This window comes from Loxodonta africana, chromosome 3, assembly GCF_030014295.1.
Source record: "Loxodonta africana isolate mLoxAfr1 chromosome 3, mLoxAfr1.hap2, whole genome shotgun sequence".
In the NCBI taxonomy this organism is placed as follows: Eukaryota; Metazoa; Chordata; class Mammalia; order Proboscidea; family Elephantidae; genus Loxodonta; species Loxodonta africana.
In genome coordinates this window covers 177,444,730-177,466,385 of record NC_087344.1, presented here as the reverse complement: position 1 = coordinate 177,466,385, position 21,656 = coordinate 177,444,730, and the positions used below count along the sequence as shown (strand labels likewise).

Below are 21,656 nucleotides of genomic sequence, written 5' to 3'. Positions count from 1 at the left end.
GCTTACTATAATAATTTACTAAATACTCTCTACCCTTGGTGCATTTTGAAATCGCCTGTGTTTATTGCCATTAAATTACTGTATTAAAAATGATAATTTTATAGGTCTGATGTGGCTATATAGTCACATATTCTTCATAATACTTTTGAATGAGAAATACTCTGAATTACAGAAATTTGAATCAGGCATTGAAGACATGTTTTTAAATAATTTAACTTAACTCTCTACAGATGGTCCCTCCTTAAAAGAAACATCAGGACCCAGCAGACAGATTTTACAAGGTATGATAAGCAATTTATGTTTTTTTAGTTTTATGAAACTGGTTACATAGTTTCAAGTTGTCTAAAGTTTTCCTTTAAGAAAAATACATAGCATAGTATTTATGTTTAAAATGTTAACCTTCATGCGTGGCTAACCGCCTCCATGAACAGTTGCCTCCTTTGCCATGAGATCAGAATTGGATGGTGCTCAGCTACCATTACTGAACATTTTGATCAAAGATCATATAGAAGAATCCTGATTAAAAGGGGGAAAATGCAGAACAGAATTTCAAATTCTCATGGAATCCAGACTTTCTGGAGTCATTGAGGCTAGATGAACCCCCGAAACCATTGCCTTGAGATAATCTTTAAACCTTAAGCCAAAATATTCCCCTCAAGTCTTCTTAAAATGAAACGATAGTTTAACTTAATTAGTAAAGAATGTCTGTCTTGAGCATTGTGCTCTTTTAAAGAACTATCTGTATGGGATCAAATTGACAATACCAATTTGCATAGTTAGATAGGAACCTTAGGAGACTGTGAGTTTACGTAAATATAGGAGGAACAATTTGGAAAAGGAGGGCGATGGTTGTAAAACTTGAATAATGTAATCAATGTCACTGAATTGTACATGTAGAAATTATTGAATTGATGTATGTTCTGCTGTATTTTCAACTACAACAACAAAAATAAATTATTAAATAAAATGTTAAGCTTCATAGAGATTGTTTTATATACAGGAAGTTATCAGCAGACATTCTTTTGGTTGTCCCTTGACTGTTTTCTCAGATTTAATCAGAAGGGCAAACTATTCTTAAATTATACTGCTTAAATATAAATAAGACCCAAACCTATGGTTATAGTAACACTATACTAATATGTTTACCTTTGTAGGATTTTTCAGTAGTTTTTCCAAGAATAATATTTGATATGTATTTATGTTATGGAAATTTTTAGAGCTGAAAATGGAATATAAATTAAGACCTCAGTCATACCTATAAGCATCAATTGATGATATGTAAATAGGAGTTTACATGTTATGTAAAATGACGTTTTACGAAGGTATACAAGCCACAGAAAATCAGTCTTGTCCATAAACTATAGTAGTTTCCCTTTTGAGGTGTGAACCAATCTTTGGCCCTGAGTTTCCATTTAGACTTTATTGTCAAGGTTTCCTAATTCCTATCTCTTTGTCGTCCTGCCTTTATTAACTTTTGACTTCAATCTGACTTTTCAACAGCTTGTGATCCAGTCTTGACTGCACCTGTTTTTTCCACTATTTTGGATATAACTCTTAACATTTTATTTTACATTGTGAACATGTTCCTCCATACTGTGAAGTTTATTTTTTAGAGGCTTAAATGTATCTTCCAGTCACAAGTTTTCAATTTGCAAAATAGATAGAATTGTTTTAGAACAATATTTGTTGAAGTAGCTTGTAGTCATGCATATTTCATGTATTTATATCCAGTGCTATAAATTAGCCTTGATAATAAGAGTTTGTTTTTAGTTTTAGAAATCATCACAAGTTGGGGTAGGGAGGTTAGATTTGCCTTCCTAAAGATCTTAAATATAGGCTGTCTTTTTAGAGTCTCTAGGTGGTGCACGTGGTTAAGTGCTTGACTACTAGCCGAAAGATTGGTGGTTCAAACCTACCCAGAGGGACCTCAGAAGACAAGCCTGGCCATCTGCTTCTGAAAGGTCACAGCCTTGAAAACCCTATGGAGTACAGTTCTACTCTGCACACACAGGGTTGCCATGGGGTTGGAACTTACTCCAGGCAACTGACAACAACATCTTTTATATATAAGCTTTTGTGAAAATTAGCCTGTGTTTTCTGAATATCCATCAATTTATGGTAGCTGAAACAGTCTAGTAGATAGCTAAAGGATAGAGATAAATGCCTGGTATTAAAATTTTCCTGCAAAATGGCCAGATATAAATACACACACATGAAAAATGACAAGTTAATTGAATTTTTCAATTATGTGCTGTATCTTCAATATGACTGGCTTCTGGCTTGCCAGGTTCTTGGGCAGTTAGATTATTGGTATTCTACCAAGTCTTCTAAAGCTTTCAACCTCTATATAAGTGAAATGTACTTCTAAAGCTTTCAACTTCTATATAAGTGAAATGTACTAGTTTGCATTTATTTAGTGATTTTTCTTCCTAAAGAGTTATTAGAAAGTAAGAAGGGCAGATGGTCAGGCTTTACTTCTGAGGTGCCTCTGGATGGGTTTGAACTGCTTACCTTTTGGTTAGTTGTCAAGTGCTTAACCTTTTGCACCACCTGGTACTTAGATAGCAGTGTATGTGCAGGTGATGCCGAGGTGGTTTTCTTCCCATCTTTTCTTCCAATACTTACTAAATCTATTCAGTTCTTAGCTGTTTGAAATACTCACCCTAGACAGATTGAATCTTTTTCTTTTCTGTAAGTAAGTAAGCTTCTGATTTGGTATTTTTGTTTTAGAAACATATCTCTTGAAAGATCTATAACGAAGGTCAAGACTCTGTACAAATGAAAAAGTTTAGGTGGTAAGGGGTGAGTTATTTTTGGTACGGTACTTGAAATAAAATTCCATAGTAGCAGATGAATTGAAGACTATTTTGCTAGAGCACATTAACGTTAGATTGGACTTTGTTAATAGTTTTTACATTGGTTTTAAAATTAAAATTGACTAATTAAAATTTAAAATTAAACCTGACTGTTAGTCGGTTTTTACAGAGTTTTCAAGTAAATCTGTGTTTACCTTTAATCGTCCAGTGAATCAGAAAAGGAGAATAAGTGTTTCTAAAGCAGATACATGCTTTTTATACTCTCGCTGTTTCTTTGTAAATACTGTAACTGATGCTGGTGCAGAATGTTCTGTTTTTAGCAAGGCGTGGTTGAAGTTTAAGAGACAGTGTTTGCTGTACGGTAAATTTTACCTATTAAACATCTGAATGCTGAAGAATTTATATTATCTTAGTTGTCTTTTTAAAAATATAAAAATGTAATTCTTGACATTTTTAATGGTTTTCCAGGCAAGTGTCACTTATTAAGTGTTAATATTAAATCTAGGTTCTTGGGTAATTAATATATTCAGTCGATGGCACTGGGTTTGGACCAATTTAACATTTAATTAAATGTTTAACGTTCAGAATGTATTTTATATACGTTTTAAAGTATTCAGATCCCTGCTTTCTTTCACATTGCATTTCAGCTCAGTATGTAACTTCAGGTAACAAAACTTTTAGGATAGTTAATAAATACTCAGAATTGGTAGGGTTAAATGGGCCCTGGGAAGTTCTAGTCTCATGTGGTAATTATTATAATCACCAGCAGAGGGCTCTGTGTGTGCATGTATTTGTAGTTATCAACTTAATGTTTTCTTAACCAATTCTTTTAGCCTAATAACAGTTTTCTTCCTGTGACATGTGATTAACTCTTGAACTCTTTTAACAAGGTATGAGTATGCGCAAGTAATTTTATAATCAGTTAACTTCTCCACTTCTTCATTTACATTATACCAAAATATTAAAGCTTATTAAGAACAAGTATAATTTATAAGTCAGATATTTTAGCCCCTGCTGACTTGAAAAAGGAGAGATTGTCTCAGTTGGTAAAGGTATGGCTGTGTAGTTACTGTACAGTGAATCTACATTTTTAATTTCTCAAATTGCTGTTTATTTTTTTTTTAATAAAATCAAGAATATAGGAAATATTTATATTTAAAATGGATTGGAAGATGTTATTTTGATTCTGTTTATGCTCTATTTCTAGGTGTATTTTTACACATCCTAGCAGATACGCTCGGGAGTGTTGGTGTAATTGCGTCTGCTATCCTGATGCAAAATTTTGACCTGATGATAGCCGATCCTATCTGCTCAATTCTTATAGCTGTGCTTATAGTTATAAGGTAAGGGTTTTGATGTTATTTCAGGTGTTAAAATTAGAGGTAGGTGATAAATATACCTCTTAAATTACAGATCTGAAATACAAATTATAATGTTGGTTTTCTTTTGCTGTTTAGCAAATTTCTGTGTAGATTATTTCCTTTTTTTATCTTTCTATTTTTTCTCTTCTTTGATTACCACTTATTTCTTACCTACAGTTTGATGTGCCGTTTTGGTATTTAACAATTAAACTTTTTGGTTCACAATTCCAATCAGTAGTAATTTTCTTGAATCCAACACTACATTTGTAAAGTAAAATATTGGAAATGTAAAATGTGTTAACTATAGTTAGAATCTTATTCCTGTGATACCTGTATCTTACTGTCAAATGCAAATGAATAGTCAGCACATTGTGCTAGAACTATTTTTACTTTGTAAAAATAACATTATTGTTGCAAAAGTCTTGTAAAAATGTTCCCCAAAGTATATTTATGTGTGTCTCCTTATCTAGGTTATAAAAGTCTTGAGGAAGGATCTCTTAGCTCTTTATCTCTCTAGTGCCTACGTGTATGTAAAGGTATATGGATTATGTGTGTGTGTGCATGTACGTGTGTCTCATTTCTCAATAAATGTTGCTGAATTAGATTATGTAGTTATTATCCCAAGCTTATCTCACTCTGTCATATTTTATTATTTATGCAATTTATCAGAATAATAAGATAATATGTACTTTTATTTAATAGTCTTCAATTATTTAAAAGTATGAATTTTCTATTGGAGCTTTTTTGTAGCATCAGTAGAACTATCAGTAGAACTATTTTGTAATAATAACAAAGACCTACTAGGGGGCAGACTGTAATGATTTTTATAGCTTGTAGCTGAGTAGAATAAACTTGTTTAATAGATTGTGTTGAAGTTGTAATCTGTTAAAATTAGTCATAAATGAGAAGTTTACGATTTTTCTTAAAAATAGAATGCATATATTACACGTGTAGGTTATTTTTTAAAAATTCCTTATTTGTACTGTTAAGCAACTCTGCCATGTAAGTCTTCTGTAAAGCCTGGAGTGCCTTTCTCCATCTTTGTACATCTTCCTGTTTGGAAAAAGTTCAGCTTAGATATCACATATTCTGTGAAACCTAACCCCTGATAGATTTGATAACTTCCATTTGTACTGTTTTACTTGTGCTTTCAGTGTTCGTTATATTCTGTTTTATAATTCTTACTTATTTCTTCCCGTTATAGCATAATCTTAACATTCAGTTTTCTCTGTTTCTGCTGTTACTAATCCTGGCTACTTTTTGTTGCTTACGTGGAAGACTAAAACAGCCTCCAGATTGGCCTCTCAGTCTTGCTTTAAACTTTTCTCAACACCATGGCCAAAATAATTTCTTTAGTAAGCGTTATAGTACGCTTAAAAATTATCGTGTGTTTTAAATTCTTCAGTGGCTTTTTTTTTTTATCCTCAGGACCCCTTTAAAAGGGCTTCATGATGTTACTCCAGACACCTCTTCAGTCTCTCATTAGTTCTAACTTTATACTCTGCTCTCCAGCTGTAATAAATTAGTTTCAGTTCCCTGAATATGTGATAAGCTGGCTTTGCTCAGATTTCCTCTGCTCAAAATCCTCTTACTTACACTACCTGCCCCCTCTCCACTCCCTCCCCGACCCCCCTCACACACACACACACACACACACACACACACTCTCTCTCTCTCTCTCTCTCCCCTCTCTCTTCTCTCTCTCCTCTCTCTCTCTTTCCCTTCAGATCAGATTTCAGTTTTAATGGCAGTCCCTTCAGGAAGCATTTTCTAAATCTCCACCTCCCAGTCTGGGTTAACTACACCTATGAGCCTTCTGCTGCCCCCTTTCATGGCAGCTACTTACTGTACTGAAATAGCCGGTCTTTGCATCTCTCTTTCAAGCTCCGTGAGGGCAGACTGCTTTTCCTCATTTGTAAAGTCTGCGCTTAATTCTGCCTGACAAAAAGGTGGCATGCAGCACGTTTGAATAAAAATTAAATTCATGTTTTTTAGGGACTTCTCACTTAATTCTACTCCCATTCAGTTATTCTACAAATATGAATAAATGAATGTGTGTGCATGCACATACCCACATGGGGACTCAGGGTGGGGAAGAGTAGGAGAGAGACATAACTTTTTAACTGAAATATAAAAAAAAAAAACTGCACAAACCGTATTCAACAGCTATTTATTAAGCTTGCTCTCTGGCCAGGGAGATGAAGAAGACAGGGTCCCTGCTGTTTTGATCTTACATGATAGTAGGGGAGGAAGATAACTAATAAGTAATTTATTCAAATTTCAAGTAGTTGTTTGTATCGTACAGAGTTAGGATAACGTGACCACGAGTGAGTTGGCACTTTAGTTTGAGCGATAAGGGAAGACTGCTGAAGAGAGCAGTGAAGCTCAGATTTGAATGTCACAAAAGAGCCTGCCAGAGGAGGAGCATTTAGTCTAGGGAACAGCTTGTATAAAAGCCAGCCCTGTAGTGAAAACACCTTTGCTACTCAAAGGAGGCCAGTATGGCTGAAGCATAGGGAGTAAGGAGAAAGTAGTTTGAGATAAGGTGTCCTGGCAGTACACTGGTTAAAGCACTTGGCTGCTAACCTCAAGGTCAGCTATTCAAATCCACCAGCCGCTCCATGGGAGAAAGATGTGGCAGTCTGCTTCCGTAAGGATTTACAGCCTTGGAAACCCTATGGGGCACTTTTGTTCTGTCTTTATAGGGCTGCGATGAGTTGGAATCGACACAGTCGCAATGGATTTGTTTTGTTTTGTGGGGAGGAGGTGGTTTGAAATAAAGTTGGACAGATAGACCAGGGATTTTTTTCCAAATGCAGTGGAAGCCGTAGTGGAATGGCATTATTTGATTTCTGTTTTTTCTAAATCATTTTGGCTGCTTTGTTGGTAATACAAGGGGACAGGAGAGCGGAGAGGCAGACCAGCTAGCATACTACTGCAGTGGGCCAGGTGAGAGTTGATGGTGGCTTAGCCTAAAGTGGAAACCCTGGTGGTGTAGTGGTTAAGCGCTACGACTGCTAACCAAAAGGTCAGCAGTTTGAATCCGCCAGGCGCTCCTTGGAAACTCTATGGGGCAGTTCTACCCGGTACTATAGGGTCGCTATGAGTCAGAATCGACTTGATGGCACTGGGTTTGGTTTTGTTTTTTTTTTTTTTGGTTTGGCCTAAAGTACTAATCCTGGAGATGGAAAAACACAGATAAAGTTAGAAAATGCTTTGGGAGTAGCACTAACAAGATTTGCTTCTGTGTAAACATATGGGTCAGGGATGAGTGAAAGAGGAGAATCAAGGATAACTCCTAGGGTTCTTACTAGAACAGCTGAGTGAATGAAGGTGCCTTTACTGAAAGAGGAAAGATGGGGAAGAGCAATGCTTTTGTTTTTATTTTTTGATCTTTTGTTTGCTTTTGGAGGGGACTGCGGATTAGAAGTTCTGTTTTGGTTGTTATTAAGTTTAAAATCTCTCATTAGGCATTTAAATGGAAATTTCAAATAGGCAGTGAATATGTTGTTGTTGTTAAAGTGCTATTGAGTTATTTCCAACTCATAGTGACCCCATGTATAACAGAATGAAATGTTGCCTGCTTCTGTGCCATTCTCACAATAGTAGGTATGTTTGAGCCCATTGTTGCAGCCACTGTGTCAGTGTATCCTGTTGAGGGTCTTCCTCTTTTTTTGCTCACCCTCTACTTTACCAAGCATTATGTCTTTCTCCAGGGAATGGTTCTGCCTGAAAATGTGTCCAAAGTAAGCAAGACGAAGTCTCGTTATCCTTTCTTCCGAGTAGCATTCTAGTTTTACTTCTTCCAAGACAAATTTGTTCTTCTGGCAGTCCATGGTATATTCAGTATTCTTCACCAATGCCATAATTCAAATGCATCAATCCTTCTTTGGTCTTTATCTTCCTGTATCTTCGGTATACAAATATGAAATTCTTGAGAGCAGTCAGCTGAATATGAAGGATTGGAAAATAGTCTACGTATAGACTAGCCCACTAAAACTAGAGCAGCATTTATCTGGCATGAATGCCACCTTTCCCACCCCTTCCATTCTCCTGGAAGACATCCTTTGGTATTCTTTCCTGCTAAATCATTTTACCTTTAGGGCTCCTTTCTGCCCAGTGCTTCAAACAGCTGTAATAAATCAACCAATCAAAATAAATCCTATTTGTCATGCTTTTCTAGGTCCTACTGACCTACTTATAAAACTTTTTCTCAGTTGTTGTTGGCTGCCATCAAGTCTGCTCCTGACTTGAAGTGACCCCATGCGTGAGAACGGAATGTTGTGGTCCGTAGGGTTTTCATTGGCTGATTTTCATTTACATAAGTATGTAGTGCATATAATTTGATTCTTTCTCATTGTTATTAAGTCTTACCATTTCATTTGCTTTTTTTTCTTCTGATAACAAAAGTAACACTTGCTGATTAGAAAATATTCAAATATTACTGAAATGTATAATTATGTGTTGTAATGTTCTCATAATCTTCTCCCGTGGAGATAACCAGAAGACTTTAATGTATCTTAAATTCATTTAGCAGCTGTTTGAGGGCCTACTCTGTGCCAGAAAAATAATGTAGGCAAATACACTACCCTGGTGGAACTTACATTTTTACTAGGGGATACAGTACAGCAGATGAACATACACATAGGTGATATAATTTCGTGTGGTGATAAATGCTGTGAAGTAGGGCTTGGGAATGGTATTTTAGGAGGGCTTGGAAAGGCTTCTGGGTAAGGTGACATTTGAGCAGAGAGCTGAATGTTGAGAGGAAGAGCATTCCTGGTAGAGGGAATGTCAAGTGTAAACACACTGAAGTGGGAGCTTGCCTGACACGTTGGCGGGGCAGCAAGAAGGGCGATGTAGATGGACTGCAGTGAGCAGGGCAGACAGTGGTAGATACTTGTGTCTAGAGTTCAGAAGAGAAGTTGGGGTGAAGATGTGAATTTGGGTGTCATCAGCATATGTATAGTATGTAAAACCATGACGTTGGATGAGTTTATACAGAGAATGACCGTACACAGAGAGGATAAGAGGTCTGAGGATTGAGCCCTGGTAGAGGAGAGGAAGAGGAGGCAGCTCTGGCAAAGGTGAGTAAAGCGGAAAGGCCAGTAACATGAGAGGAAAGACTCAAGCATGCACTGTTTTAGAAGCCATGTGAAGAAAGTGTTTCAAAAAAGGAAGTAATCAACCCTGAGACTGATAATTGGCTACTTAGATGAGAGTGGTTTCACAAGAGCCAGGAGACTGAAAGCCTGATCAGAATGTAGTCTCCAGAGAGAAGGGAGGGTGAGGCAATGGAGATCTCCAGGAGAGTCAACTCTTCCCGGGAAAGCATTGTGATTGCCTGGCTGTACTCAGAGCCCACTTTGAGGTTTGTAGTCATGAATTTAAAGTGAAAACAACCATCATGGTTATGTACTTTTTTTTCCGCCATCTTATATAGCCACTTGGTAAAAGATATGGAATAGACAGAATTGAATTTAACAGGTTTGGAGTTTTGTCAGGCGAGTAGTGACAGAGTGAGAAAGGGGCAAGGCAGGGATTATAGTGGTAGGAAATAAAGATTTAAGGGTAGTGATAGAAGCTCCAAAAAAAAAATGAATAGGATAATAGACTGGAGGTTCTGATTGGGGAGAATGAGTGTTAGGGTCAGTATTAGGGGACATAGGAAGGTTTCAGATTGTGAGATGCTTGAAGTTGAGGTCTTAAGGCCCAAGGTCTGATCCTAGGAGTGGGTGTGTGACATGAGGTAGAAGATGAGATCATGTGAAGGCCAAGTGTTGGATGGGTTATCCACATGAATATTTAAATCAAGAGGAATGGAAGGAGTAGAGGCGGAAAGATAATAAGCTGGCCTGTAAACTTTTCAGTGACTGAAGGGAGCTATCAAGATTTTTAACAGTGGCCACTAGAGTGGGTAGAGGATGGAATCCTCCCATGGCACGAACATTAAAGGAGCCCTGGTGGCACAGTGCTAAAGAGCTTGACTGCTAACCAGGTCATCCGCTCCCTGGAAACCCTATGGAGCAGTTCTACACTGTCCTTTAGGGTCACTTTGAGTTGGAATCGACTCGACGGCAACAGGTTTGGGTTTTTTGTTTTTTTTTGGTTTAGGAGGAACAGTGATCTAGAAGTAGTAGTGATAAACAAGGAGGACATTTACCTTAGCACAAGCCCCGGTAATACTGAGAGCTGTTGTGTGCTATTGAGTTGATTCCAACTCATAGAGACCCTATATGACAGAGTAGAATGGCCCTGCAGGGTTTCCTAGGCCGTAATCTTTACTGCAGCAGATGGCCAGGTCTTTTCTTCCATGGAGCCGCTGGCGGGTTAGCAGCCTAGCTCATAACTGATGAGCCACAGTGCTGCTTGTACTTACAGTATAGGAGAGAAAATAGCATTCCTTCACAGCTTGTCAGGAACACAGTGTCCTCAGAACTTGCTACAAATATTCAGAGAAGAGGCTGAGGATTTAATGAAAATTACATACTTAAAGTAGTTCTTTTTTTAGTTATAGAAATATGTAGACAAAGAAACTTGGTAAAATATAGAAAAGAATAAAAAAATAACCTATCATTCTATCAGCCAGGAGAACCATGTTAATATTTTTGTGGGTTTTCTTTTGGCTTTTTTCTTTCATTCTCATCCTCTTTTGTTTTTTTCTTAGTAATTTTGTTTGTATTATGCACATAAAATTATATTCTGACTTAATTTTTTTCTTTTTTTCTAATTATAAAAGTAATACAGGGTCATTATAGAAAATTTGGGAAATGCTGAAAAGTATAAAGAAAAATCAGATAGCATCACAATACCCAGAGTCACATTACCACTGTTAACAGTATTTCTTTACATTAATTTCTTTCTAAATTGTGCTTTAAGTGAAAGTTTACAGTTCTCATTAGTTTCTCATAGAAAAATTTATACACACATTGCTATGTGGCCCTAGTCGCTCTTCTTACAATGTGACAGCATGCTCCTCCTTTCCACCTTGTATTTCCCGTGTCCATTTAGCCAGCTCCAGTCCCCTTTCTGCCTTCTCATCTTGCCTCCTGACAGGAGCTGCCCATTTAGTCTCATCTATTTACTTGAGATAAACACACTCTTCACAAGCATCATTTAATATCTTATGGTCCTGTCCAGTCTTTACCTGAAGAGTTGGCTTCAGGAATGATTTTAGTTTTGGGCTCACAGGGAGTCCAAGGGCCATGTCTTCTGGGGTCCCTCCAGTCCCAGTCAAACCATTAAGTATGGTCGTTTTACTAGAATTTGAGTTCTGCATCCCACTTTTGTCCTGCTCCGTTAGGGACTCTCTGTTGTGTTCCCTGTCAGGGCAGTCATTGGTGGTAGCCTGGCACCATCTAGTTCTTCTGGTCTCAGGCTGATGGAGCCTCTGGTTTATATGGCCTTTTCTGTCTCCTGGGCTCATGTTTTCCTTGTGTCTTTGGTGTTCTTCATTCTCCTTTGCTCCAGGTGGGTTGGGACCAATTGATGGTACCTTAGATGGCCGCTTACTAGCTTTTAAGACCCCAGATGCCACTCACCAAAGTGGGATACAGAACATTTTCTTAATAAACTTTGTTATGCCAGTTGGACCTATATGTCCCTTGAAACCATGGTTCTCAGACCCCCACCCTTGCTTCTCTGTCCTTCGAAGTTCTTTACATTAATATTTAGTCTTTTTTATTTTTATTTTTTATGACGTTTACTTTCTCGTATATGTTCTAATTATTAAGCGTGGTCAATATCAGTGCTTTCACAGGCTCTGGATGGAAGAGAATCATTATTTTAAGTCTTTAAAGTTTTAGGATTAATTATTCGGTAACAAAGGCTTAAATTCAATAATAAATGACAACAAGGTACAGAGCAACATATAAAAAGTACTCTTGTAAAAAGGGTGTTTCTAAATTATATGTTTATCTTTACATGTATGAGGGGGAAATACAGTACATATGTCCCTGAATGTGAGTTTGCTCTGGGTGGTGTAACTTTTACATTATGCTGCTTTTCTGATTTGTCTAAGGTAAACCAACATTTCTGACTTAAGCCTGAAAAAAAGCAGAAAATTTTGTGGAATCTTTGGGTGTTGCAGACGGTTAAGCGCTCATTTATTAGCCAAAAGGTTGGTGATTCAAACCTCCCAGATGCACCTCAGAAGACAGGCCTGGTGACCTGCTTCCGAAAAGTCACAGCCTTGAAAATCCTATGGAGCACAGTTCTGTGACACGTGGGGTAGCCCTAAGTTGGAATTGACTCAACATCAACTGAAAACGATAATATGGGAATCTGAAACCATATCCAAAAAGAAGCAGTTTATTAAAAGAACAATTTAAAAAAAAAAAAAGGTAGCCCCAAAGTAAAGAATTCCATTTTCTGTTAAGAAAGCAAACTTAATTTACTTAAATGTTTACATGATGTTGAAACACTTGCAAAGGGATCACTCTTTGATGTATTTCAAATTGGTTAAGAGTTTGCCTAAGTAGCCAAGGCTGATTTTAAGAAATAGCTAAAAACTCTTAACGAATCAACAAAATAGACTATAATGAAGTGATTTTCTTACCCTTAATTCATATGTATATTTACTGTAAATATACATATACGCTCTTTATATATTTTCTAGGTCTAAATGTTGCTCTGTTTAGAATGCACCATGGAAATAAATACACGACTTTCCCTTCCAGACTACCCAGTGTTCATTCTCATTTCCAGAGTAAAACTGATTTCTTAGGGGAAAAAACAATGTTTCTCTCAACATTTTCTGAAATAGTCAAAGGATGATATAAATTTCTAGGTAAAACCGGGCCGTACTGTGATGAATTTTGTTTGCCAGTGAAAAGCAGGAGTATAATTGTGAGAATGTAGTTTTTTATGTTTTGAAAATACACTTTCTATTAGAGGTTTCAGAATGGTTTTGCTCTTTTTTTCCTATTAGTGAAGTGAATTGGAATGGAAAATGAATTCATAGCTAAAAAACAGAAATCAGAATGACTAGTTGTAGCTTTGAATCTCACTGCAATTTAAAAGCAGTACCATTTACATAGATCTGTAGCTTGATCTTTGATTCATTTAAATAAAAAGGGTACCTATGCTTGATGGAAAATAAAAAATATAATTAGGATGCTGAAATAGGCTCTGTTAGTGGCGTGATAATTTCTGAAGCCCTGTTGTTGTTTTTTTTTCCAATCAGTTTTCTGCAGTTTTCACCAGGTGTGATCTTACGGTTCTTTGTACCCTTTTACAATAATCATTTGTAAGTACAAGAAAAGATTTTTAACTGAAACAAAATGTTTTTGTGTTAGGTGCAAGAAGTTTTTATATAACATATTTATTTCTTGTAATATTGAAGAAAAAGTACCTCAACTTTTAGGGACAAACAGTGGTACAACCATTAGAAATGACAGATAAAGGCCATAGAGGTACAAAGTGCAAAAATATGCAGTAATGAAAAGAAAATGATAAATTTGAAATTCTTAATCACAGATTATCATCATTGGTAATGAGTATAGGATTTGAACCAGATACTGGATTTGACAAAAATTGATTTCTTGGTTAAAAAGAGAATTATCTGTGGCCTATAAAGTAAGCATTTTTAACATGTAGGAAGCTTAACTAAATCTTAAAACACTCATATATATGAGACATTATGGAGTGTTTTTTTTTTAAACGGTTTTGGGCGTTGCCTGACAATTTCCTTTGTGGTTTACCTTTCAAGTGAAGTTATGAGCTATACTTTTGAGGAGTAAGATGAAGGTAAATAGTTTCCCTAGATTTTTATTTGCTGCTTGTATATATGTATCCATATTGTAAATTTAACAGATGAGAACATTGCATAAAAAATTGTAATTCTTAATCATATATAAAGTAAATCATCATAGAGCAAACATTTATAAATACTGATTAGTTAAACAGCCTTTCTCAACTGGAATTTCTGGAGAGAATTCAGCCGATCACCTGAGGCATCCAGTGTATGTAATTGTCATCTCCTCACCTGTGCATCTAGAAAGGAACTGGTCAGGTACTTATTATCTTTGAGAAAATTGAGAAATAGTCATTCAAATAGTTCCACGTTCTGTGGTTCAGATGAAGAACGCTGGATTAAAAAAGCTGGCAGAGGATCTTAGAAAATATGGAAAAAGCGTGATTTTGCTTAAAGGAATTTTGCACTGACAACCAAATAATGCAGGAATATCATTTAGAAAGCACTGGGTAGTTTTCGTTGAACCTCCTGCTTTGTCCTTGACATTTTCTTAGGTTCTGAGGATACAGTATCAGGCACTAATTCAATTCTCACAACCACCGATATACCACTTATGAATATATTGAGCGAAATCTCCCCTCCTTCTCCCCCCGCATCAGTATACACACACACAATTCATAAATGTTCCTGTATTGTCAAAGCCTCCGAAGAGTTGCAACTTCTAGTTCCAGGAATTGGCTATTTCCAGGGCAGAGGTTATCTTCTGGCCAGTGAAAAGGGAGCATATTTTTTTGGTCACTAGGATTGCAGTCTGGAGGGAGTTGTGTTTTCCATGTTCTTATTTGAAACTCCTTGCATTTTTCCTTTAAAAAACTGTACTCAGTTACTATAGTTTAATATATTAGCACTATGCTTGGATTGTAGAACCTAACCACTTCTTACATTGTTTCCTATGGGAAAATGGTGGTTCTCAAATTGTTGTTCTTAGGTGCCATTGAGTCTGTTTTGACTCATAGCGACTCGCTGTAACAGAGTAGTACTGCCCCATGGGTTTTCTTGGCTATAATCTTTATGAAAGCAGATTACCATGTCTTTCTCTCAAGGGGATGTTGAGTGGGTTCAAACCACCAACCTTTCCATTACAGCCGAGCACTTAACCATTTGCGTTTTTAAATAAAAAAAAAAAAATACCTTAAAACAAGCCAATTTGTAAATTAGGAACCACCTGTGTTTTACTTAGGCCTCAGCCTGTGCCATCTGTCAGCACTTTTGTTGGTGATTATGGTAACTCAGCCTGTTTCTTTAGGTCCTGCAGCTTCCATGGTGCAGCAGTAGGGGTGGCCTTTGTTGCAATCCTCAGCTTCCGGAACATTCAGATTCTTATGAGTCACTGGAGTTTTAGGAAATTAGTTAACACTTTTAAGCACTTTACTTCCAAGCAAAAATTGTTTTAGGTACATAGTAAAGCTTTTACTTTTTTTCCCTCATCATATTTTAACTAGAAACTATAGAAGCTAAGACTGTCAGTGAGATGGATTGACACAGTGGCTGCAACAGTGGACTCAAACATAGCAGTGATTATGAGGATGGTGCAGGACCGGGCAGTGTTTCGTTCTGTTGTACGTAGGGTTGCTATGAGTTAGAACTGACTCGATGGCACCTAACAACAACATCTTTAGAAAATGACTAATGGACAGTATCTCCGGTTAAAGTATTTATGTGTAAGTGAGAGAAGCGCTGTATCACAAATCTAAAATGGTTGTGTGAAAGCAAGGTGAACAGAGCCTTCTGAGATACCACCTTCCAATTTGAGTAATCCAGTACTCCTTTGTTGAAATTCATTTATTTCCTTTTTAACAGCAAAAACACTGCACATTGTATTGTTTTCCTCCAAGCTAGAGACAAAGTCTACCCAAAGTCAAATGAGAGGAGCTACTTATTGAATTCAGGTAAAAGAAATAGGAGCATAGCTTCAGCAACAGCATGGTAGTTCTACTTTTAGTCTAACCCTGTCATTTGTGTTGCTGGCATATTTAAATTATAGCTCCTCCAAGGAAATATTATATATTTCATCATTGACTCTGTTGAAGTAGAAAAGCTAAAATGAAAGAAGAAATTCAAAATCAGCATATTGCTCCTTTACCCTCCTCCCCCAAAATTTTAGAACTGTTCGTTCCAATAAGGAACTGTTTAATTTTGCTGTTTTGTGGTTTATGGTTTATGTTTCTATTATAAAGAAGAAAAGTAAGCAATAAATTAATGGTGTAATATAACCAGACTTGTTAGCAATAATTTAAGGTCTAATGATAGTATGTATGTACAGTTCTTTGATTAAAAATCGAAACATTTCCCTTCTTCTTTCTTCTATTTATGCCTTACTGTTTTGTAGTACGGACTTACTTGGTTTGTAGAGGGTTTGTCCCTGAATTAGGGAAACTTACCATGAGTATGGTTCATGGTGCCGGAGAAGTGGGATACAGAATTCATCAAGTAGTGTGAGAGGTAGACCTGTACACAAATACAAACAATGCAGAGCTATACTAGAAAAATGAACAAGGCAAATACAAGAATCAATGATAGTTTGATCAAGGGCCCTTGTTCTATAACTGTTGGTATCTCACCATTGCTTGCAGAATAAATCTCCTGTGATCATAGTGCTCCGAGTCCTCTGTTATCTGCCTCCAGCCTTCCTTTCCAGCCAGAGTTATTTTCCACAGCAGTTACTGCATGTCAGACTACCCTTTGTTTTAATTCTGTTACCTGTTATTTATAGAGAATATTCTGTGCTCCGCTGCTTCTGTACCTTTGCTCATAGTAGTCTTACCTGGAATACCATTCTTCCTCATCATCTTCCCATGACAGTCCTAACAGTCCTTTAAGGCTTAACTCTAATGCAGATCCTTCCATGAAGCTTTTTCTTCTGTTTCTAAAGTATTTGTGTGTAACTCTAAATGTATCATTTTTTTTTTTTTAATGATGGCACTGGGTATAGTAGTGGATCTCTGTCTACACATATATCCATACCAGTGCATGAGCTTGGGGCTGTAGTATTCGTCTTTGTATAATTATGATTGTATAGAGTAATATTTGTTGAATTCTAGTGACCTAGACTGGGAATCAGGAGGCTTGGGTTATAGTCCTGGCTCTGACATTCAATTTTCTGGACCTCTGTTTCCTCAAATATGGATTTCGGGGGTGACTTCTAACTTTCATAATTGTATGATGAACTGCCTCTTCGTGGAGTGTTTACACATGATCCCTTTAGCATGTTAGAAGCCAAGGCTAACGGTAGGAAGGAGGAATTCACAGGATATAGTCTACTTCAAGGATGTGCAGTTACTGAGCTATCAGAATCTGAAGACAGAAAATACTAAAAAGTAGAAACTAATTAGATATTACAGATTCTAGTAGAGATAACCAGGAACCATTTACGTTATGAACTGCTAGAATGTCAGAATCTCTTCTTTGCTCTATAACCTAGAGTAAGTACGTAGATATTTTCAGATCATGGTGGAAGGTGAAAGTCAGAGATTACATCTTAAAGTGCTGATATAGAATATTTTCCTGAGAAATTATTCAAACTGTCTCTGTTTAAGGGGAAGAAGCAGGACTCATCCAGTAGGGGTGCATATAGATTAGTGTATTAGTGCTAGTGTAGCTCTTCATTTCTGCCTAGCATTTTGCGTATTCTTGGAATTGGTTGGCCTTCACAGTGTTGCTGGGGAAAATTAATCAATGTTAAGTAAGTCAACACCTGCGGTATTGCCTACAAAACATCCTGTATACCCATGTGAGAAGCTGCTTGATTGCAAATTTATGCTGTAATTCAGAACATCCAATGCTGTGATTTCCTATTTATGGCTCATATTGGAAGCTTTAAATTACTTGTGTTTAATATGTTTTAACCAAAACCTTCAAACTGCAAATAAAGCTCATTTGATTTATGGGAATATCCTCTGTCTAACCTAATTGGCAAAGCTAGTCTTCATCATCAACCCAGTCAAATCATTCCCATCTTTTTTTTTTTTTTTTTTTGGTCAGAAAAAATCTTACTCTAATTTTCTGTTAAATAAGTGTATTTATCCCCCATCTAACTTTTGATTGTATCAAAACCTGGTTTCCTCACATAGTACTTTGAAAAGGCATGCATTTTAATATCTTTTTAGTAGTGACCTCCAGCACTTGATAGAAATCAATACTAATATTTTTGGGAACCAAGGCTAGTTTTCCTGTTTTTTTTTTTTTTAAATAAGTGTTTTCAAATTAAAATAGTGCTTAGAGCATAAACATGAGTAATATGACCACTCTTATGCCAAATAATTGCACAGTCCCAGTGGAACCCCACATTCTGGAATAAAAGTAGCCAGAGTTTTGAAAATCTCTGCACAGGTTTTTACATACCATAGTCATACCCCTAATGACATGTTTTTGTTTGTTTTGTAGCTGTAATAGCAGATGTAAATAATTTACTAGAAATAGTTGGGAACATCTTTGGATTCATCGACATGTAATGGATATATTTTATCTGTCTAGATACAGATTTTTGCTACAGTCTGCTGAACTATGTTCTTTGCCATTTCATGCATATTATGAAGTAGAGTGTTGTCTGAATTGGGGATTGAATGAATTCCAGTGATAGCCTTGGTGTGTAACTTGTTTTTTTCCTATCACGTGTACACTATAAGTTTGCTTTTTGGTTTTATACGCTACGTGTTATCACTATCAAGTATGATTGCCTAACTATAATGGTTTTCATATGAGATTTCTAAAGCCAACTTTGATGACAATATTTAAGCTGTTTACTTTTTTTAACTAATACTCCCAGCTTTCCTCCTTATCCTGTTGTCCTTGAGTCGATTCCGACTCACAGCGACCCTGTAGGACCGAGTAGAACTGCTCCATAGAGTTTCCAAGGGGTGGCTAGTGGGTTTGAACTGCCAGTCTTTTTGGTTTGCAGCCAAGCTTGTAACCACTGCACCACCAGGGCTCCCTCCTCCTTAAAAGCATTAATAACTATTTTCAGGGCTGTATATTTTATAAGAAGAGTCTTGGTGGCATGGTGGTTAAGTGCTCGACTACTAACCAAAAGGTCAGTGGTTCAAACCAGCCATCCACTCCACAGGAGAAAGATGTGGCAGGCTACTTCTGTAAAGATTACAGCCTTGGAAACCCTATGGGGCAGTTCTACCCCGTTCTGCCATTGACTTGATGGCAATGGGATTTTTTTGTTTTATATTTTATAAATAAATGACATTGCAAGAGGTGAAATTTTTTACTGTTGCTTGACAAAGACTTCATGGAACTTCGTTCAACAGTGATATATTCTTTGTTAGTATTTGGGAGATAGAGTAGGATAGATCATTAATAAAGTTCTCATCACTCCTGCCATCCCACTTTACAGTATATCTGGACCCAGAACATCGCAGCGTGGGCCAGAGGACCTTGTTTCTATGCCTTGCCCTGGATAGCAATGCATATAAGGCAGGGAAAGACACACAGCTATACCTCAGGTTTATGTTGCTGTTATATTTCACATTGTTTCTTTTCCTTTTTTGCTACCTATTTTAGTTTCTTAGTGCTGCTATAACAAATACCACAAGTAGGTGGCTTTAATGAACAAAGTTTATTTTCTCACAGTTCAGGAGTCTAGAAGTTCAAATTCTGGGCCCTGATTGTAGGGGAAAGCTTTCTCTCTGTCACCTCTGGGCGAAGGTCCTTGACTCTTTTCAGCACCTGCCCCTAGGTTCCTTGGTAAACTTTACATGGGGTGGCATTTATCTTCCCCCATCTGAGTCCTTCTCTCTGTGCTTAATCCGCTCTTTTTATTATTCAAAGGTGACTGGGTTAAGACACACCACACCCTACACTGATGTGGCCTCATTAACATAGCAAAGAAAACCCTATTCCCAAAGATGGTTATACATCCAACACCATAACCCGTTGCTATGAGTTCAACTCATAGTGACCCTGTAGGACAGGGTAGAACTGCCCCATTGGGTTTCCCAGCCTGTAATCTTTATGGAGGCAGATTGCCACATCTTCCTCTTATGGAGTGGCTGGTGGATTCCAACTGCCAGCCTTTTGGTTAGCAGCCGAGCACTTAACCACTGCATCACCAGAGCTCATTTTCCACAGGAATAGGCTTTAGGATTTACAACACATATTTTTGAAGGACACAATTCAATCTGTAATAGCACCTCAAAGATTTTTAAACCCTGCCACAGTTTGCCTTAGTAATATTTTGCATTGAGTGAGACGTATGCTTTTCCTTTATCAAGCGATTGAATAGTAATTGTGAAATGAGAGGGGAGCATCTGAGAGCTGCCTGCTAGAGGGATGGTCTCAGACTGGTGTTTTAGGAATGGGTACCTGTGGAAGCAGAAGATCAGGAATTTTGTTTCCTAAAACTATTCCCAACAACTGTTGGAAAGTCTGTGGGTACTGCCAAGGGTATTCTTTGTGATTGATGTAATTGGAATATAATACATACCCCTGTATGTACTCCAGTTTGAAGACTCCTGGCCTAAATTCCAGTAGTACCAAAATTTTTGCGCTTTTTAGAATATAATGTCTTTTCTTCATAGCTCTGTGTCTCTGATCACCGAGTATCCTCTCCTTAGAATGTCTTCCCTGCTAACATCTACCTTCGAATACCTCTTGTAAGGCTTAACTCAAGGGACATCTTATTTGTGAAGCCTGTTGTGCCACTACTATGTAGTTCCTTAATAGCTCCCTGGAGCCCTGATGGTGCAGTGGTTAAGAGCTCAGCTGCTAATCAAAAAGGCTGGCAGTTGGAATCCACCAGTTGCTCCGTGGAAACCCTATGGGGCAGTTCCACTCTGTCCTGTAGAGTTGCTGTGAGTCGGAATCAACTCCATGGCAACGGCTTTGGCTTTGGTTTTGGTATGTAGAATTAACTGATTTTTTTTTTTTTTGGTGCCCTGAATGCTTCTGTTATATCATCTGTCACATTTCATTAAACTTGTTTGTTTAAATGTTTCTCCTTCTGCCAGACTGGAAGAGAATCACCATATGCATTACTTTTATATTGGTGTGTAACAAATTACCACAAACATACTGGCTAAAAACAACACCATTTGTTATGTGACAGTTTCAGTGAGTCAGGATTCTGGCCATGGCTTAACTGGGTCCTCAGCACACGGTCTCACAAGGCTGCAATCAGGGTGTCGGCTGGGGCTGTGGTGTCATCTGAGGCTCTTGTGGATCCTCTTCCAGGCTCATGCGGTTGTTGGCAGAGTTAATCTCCTTGAAGCTGTTGAACTCATGACTGCTCACCTCTTCCAGATCAGCGGGAGAGAGGCTCAGACCTCAGGGAAGGCCCCAGTCCCTCTTTTAAGGGCTTTCATCTGGTTAAATGGCATTTGGCTGCTAACCAAAAGGTCAGCAGTTTAAATCCACCAGACCCTATGGGGCAGTTCTACTCTGTCCTGTAGGGCCGCTATGAGTCGAAACCAACTTGGCAGCAACAGGTTTGGGTTTTGGGTTTATCTGATTAAATGAGCCCTGTCTGGTGGTACAATAGTTAAACACTTGTCTGCTAACTTAAAGGCTGTTGGCTCTAGCGAGCCCAGCACATCTGCAGGAAAAGCACCTGGTCATCTGCTTCGGTAAAGCTTACAAGCTAGGAACCCTGTGGGGCAGTTCTACTCTGTTGCATTCAACTCCAGGGCACACAGCAGTAACAACAGATCGGGGTAGAGGGAGGAGGAATTGAAGATGAGTTGAAGGTTTCTGGCTTGGATGACTGGGACCTAAAAAAAACAA

General features: G+C 37.6%; 1 protein-coding gene across 2 annotated transcripts in view; it reads left to right on the top strand.

Moving 5' to 3' along the window:
* SLC30A7 (solute carrier family 30 member 7) overlaps positions 1-21,656 on the top strand; it is a 90,816-nt gene that overhangs the window by 43,966 nt on the left and 25,194 nt on the right. For both annotated transcript variants that reach the window (XM_064282485.1, XM_064282483.1), the window contains 2 exons: positions 231-281; positions 4,024-4,159. In XM_064282485.1, coding sequence (XP_064138555.1) covers positions 231-281; positions 4,024-4,159 — 187 coding nt within the window. The remainder of the gene's footprint in view (positions 1-230; positions 282-4,023; positions 4,160-21,656) is intronic.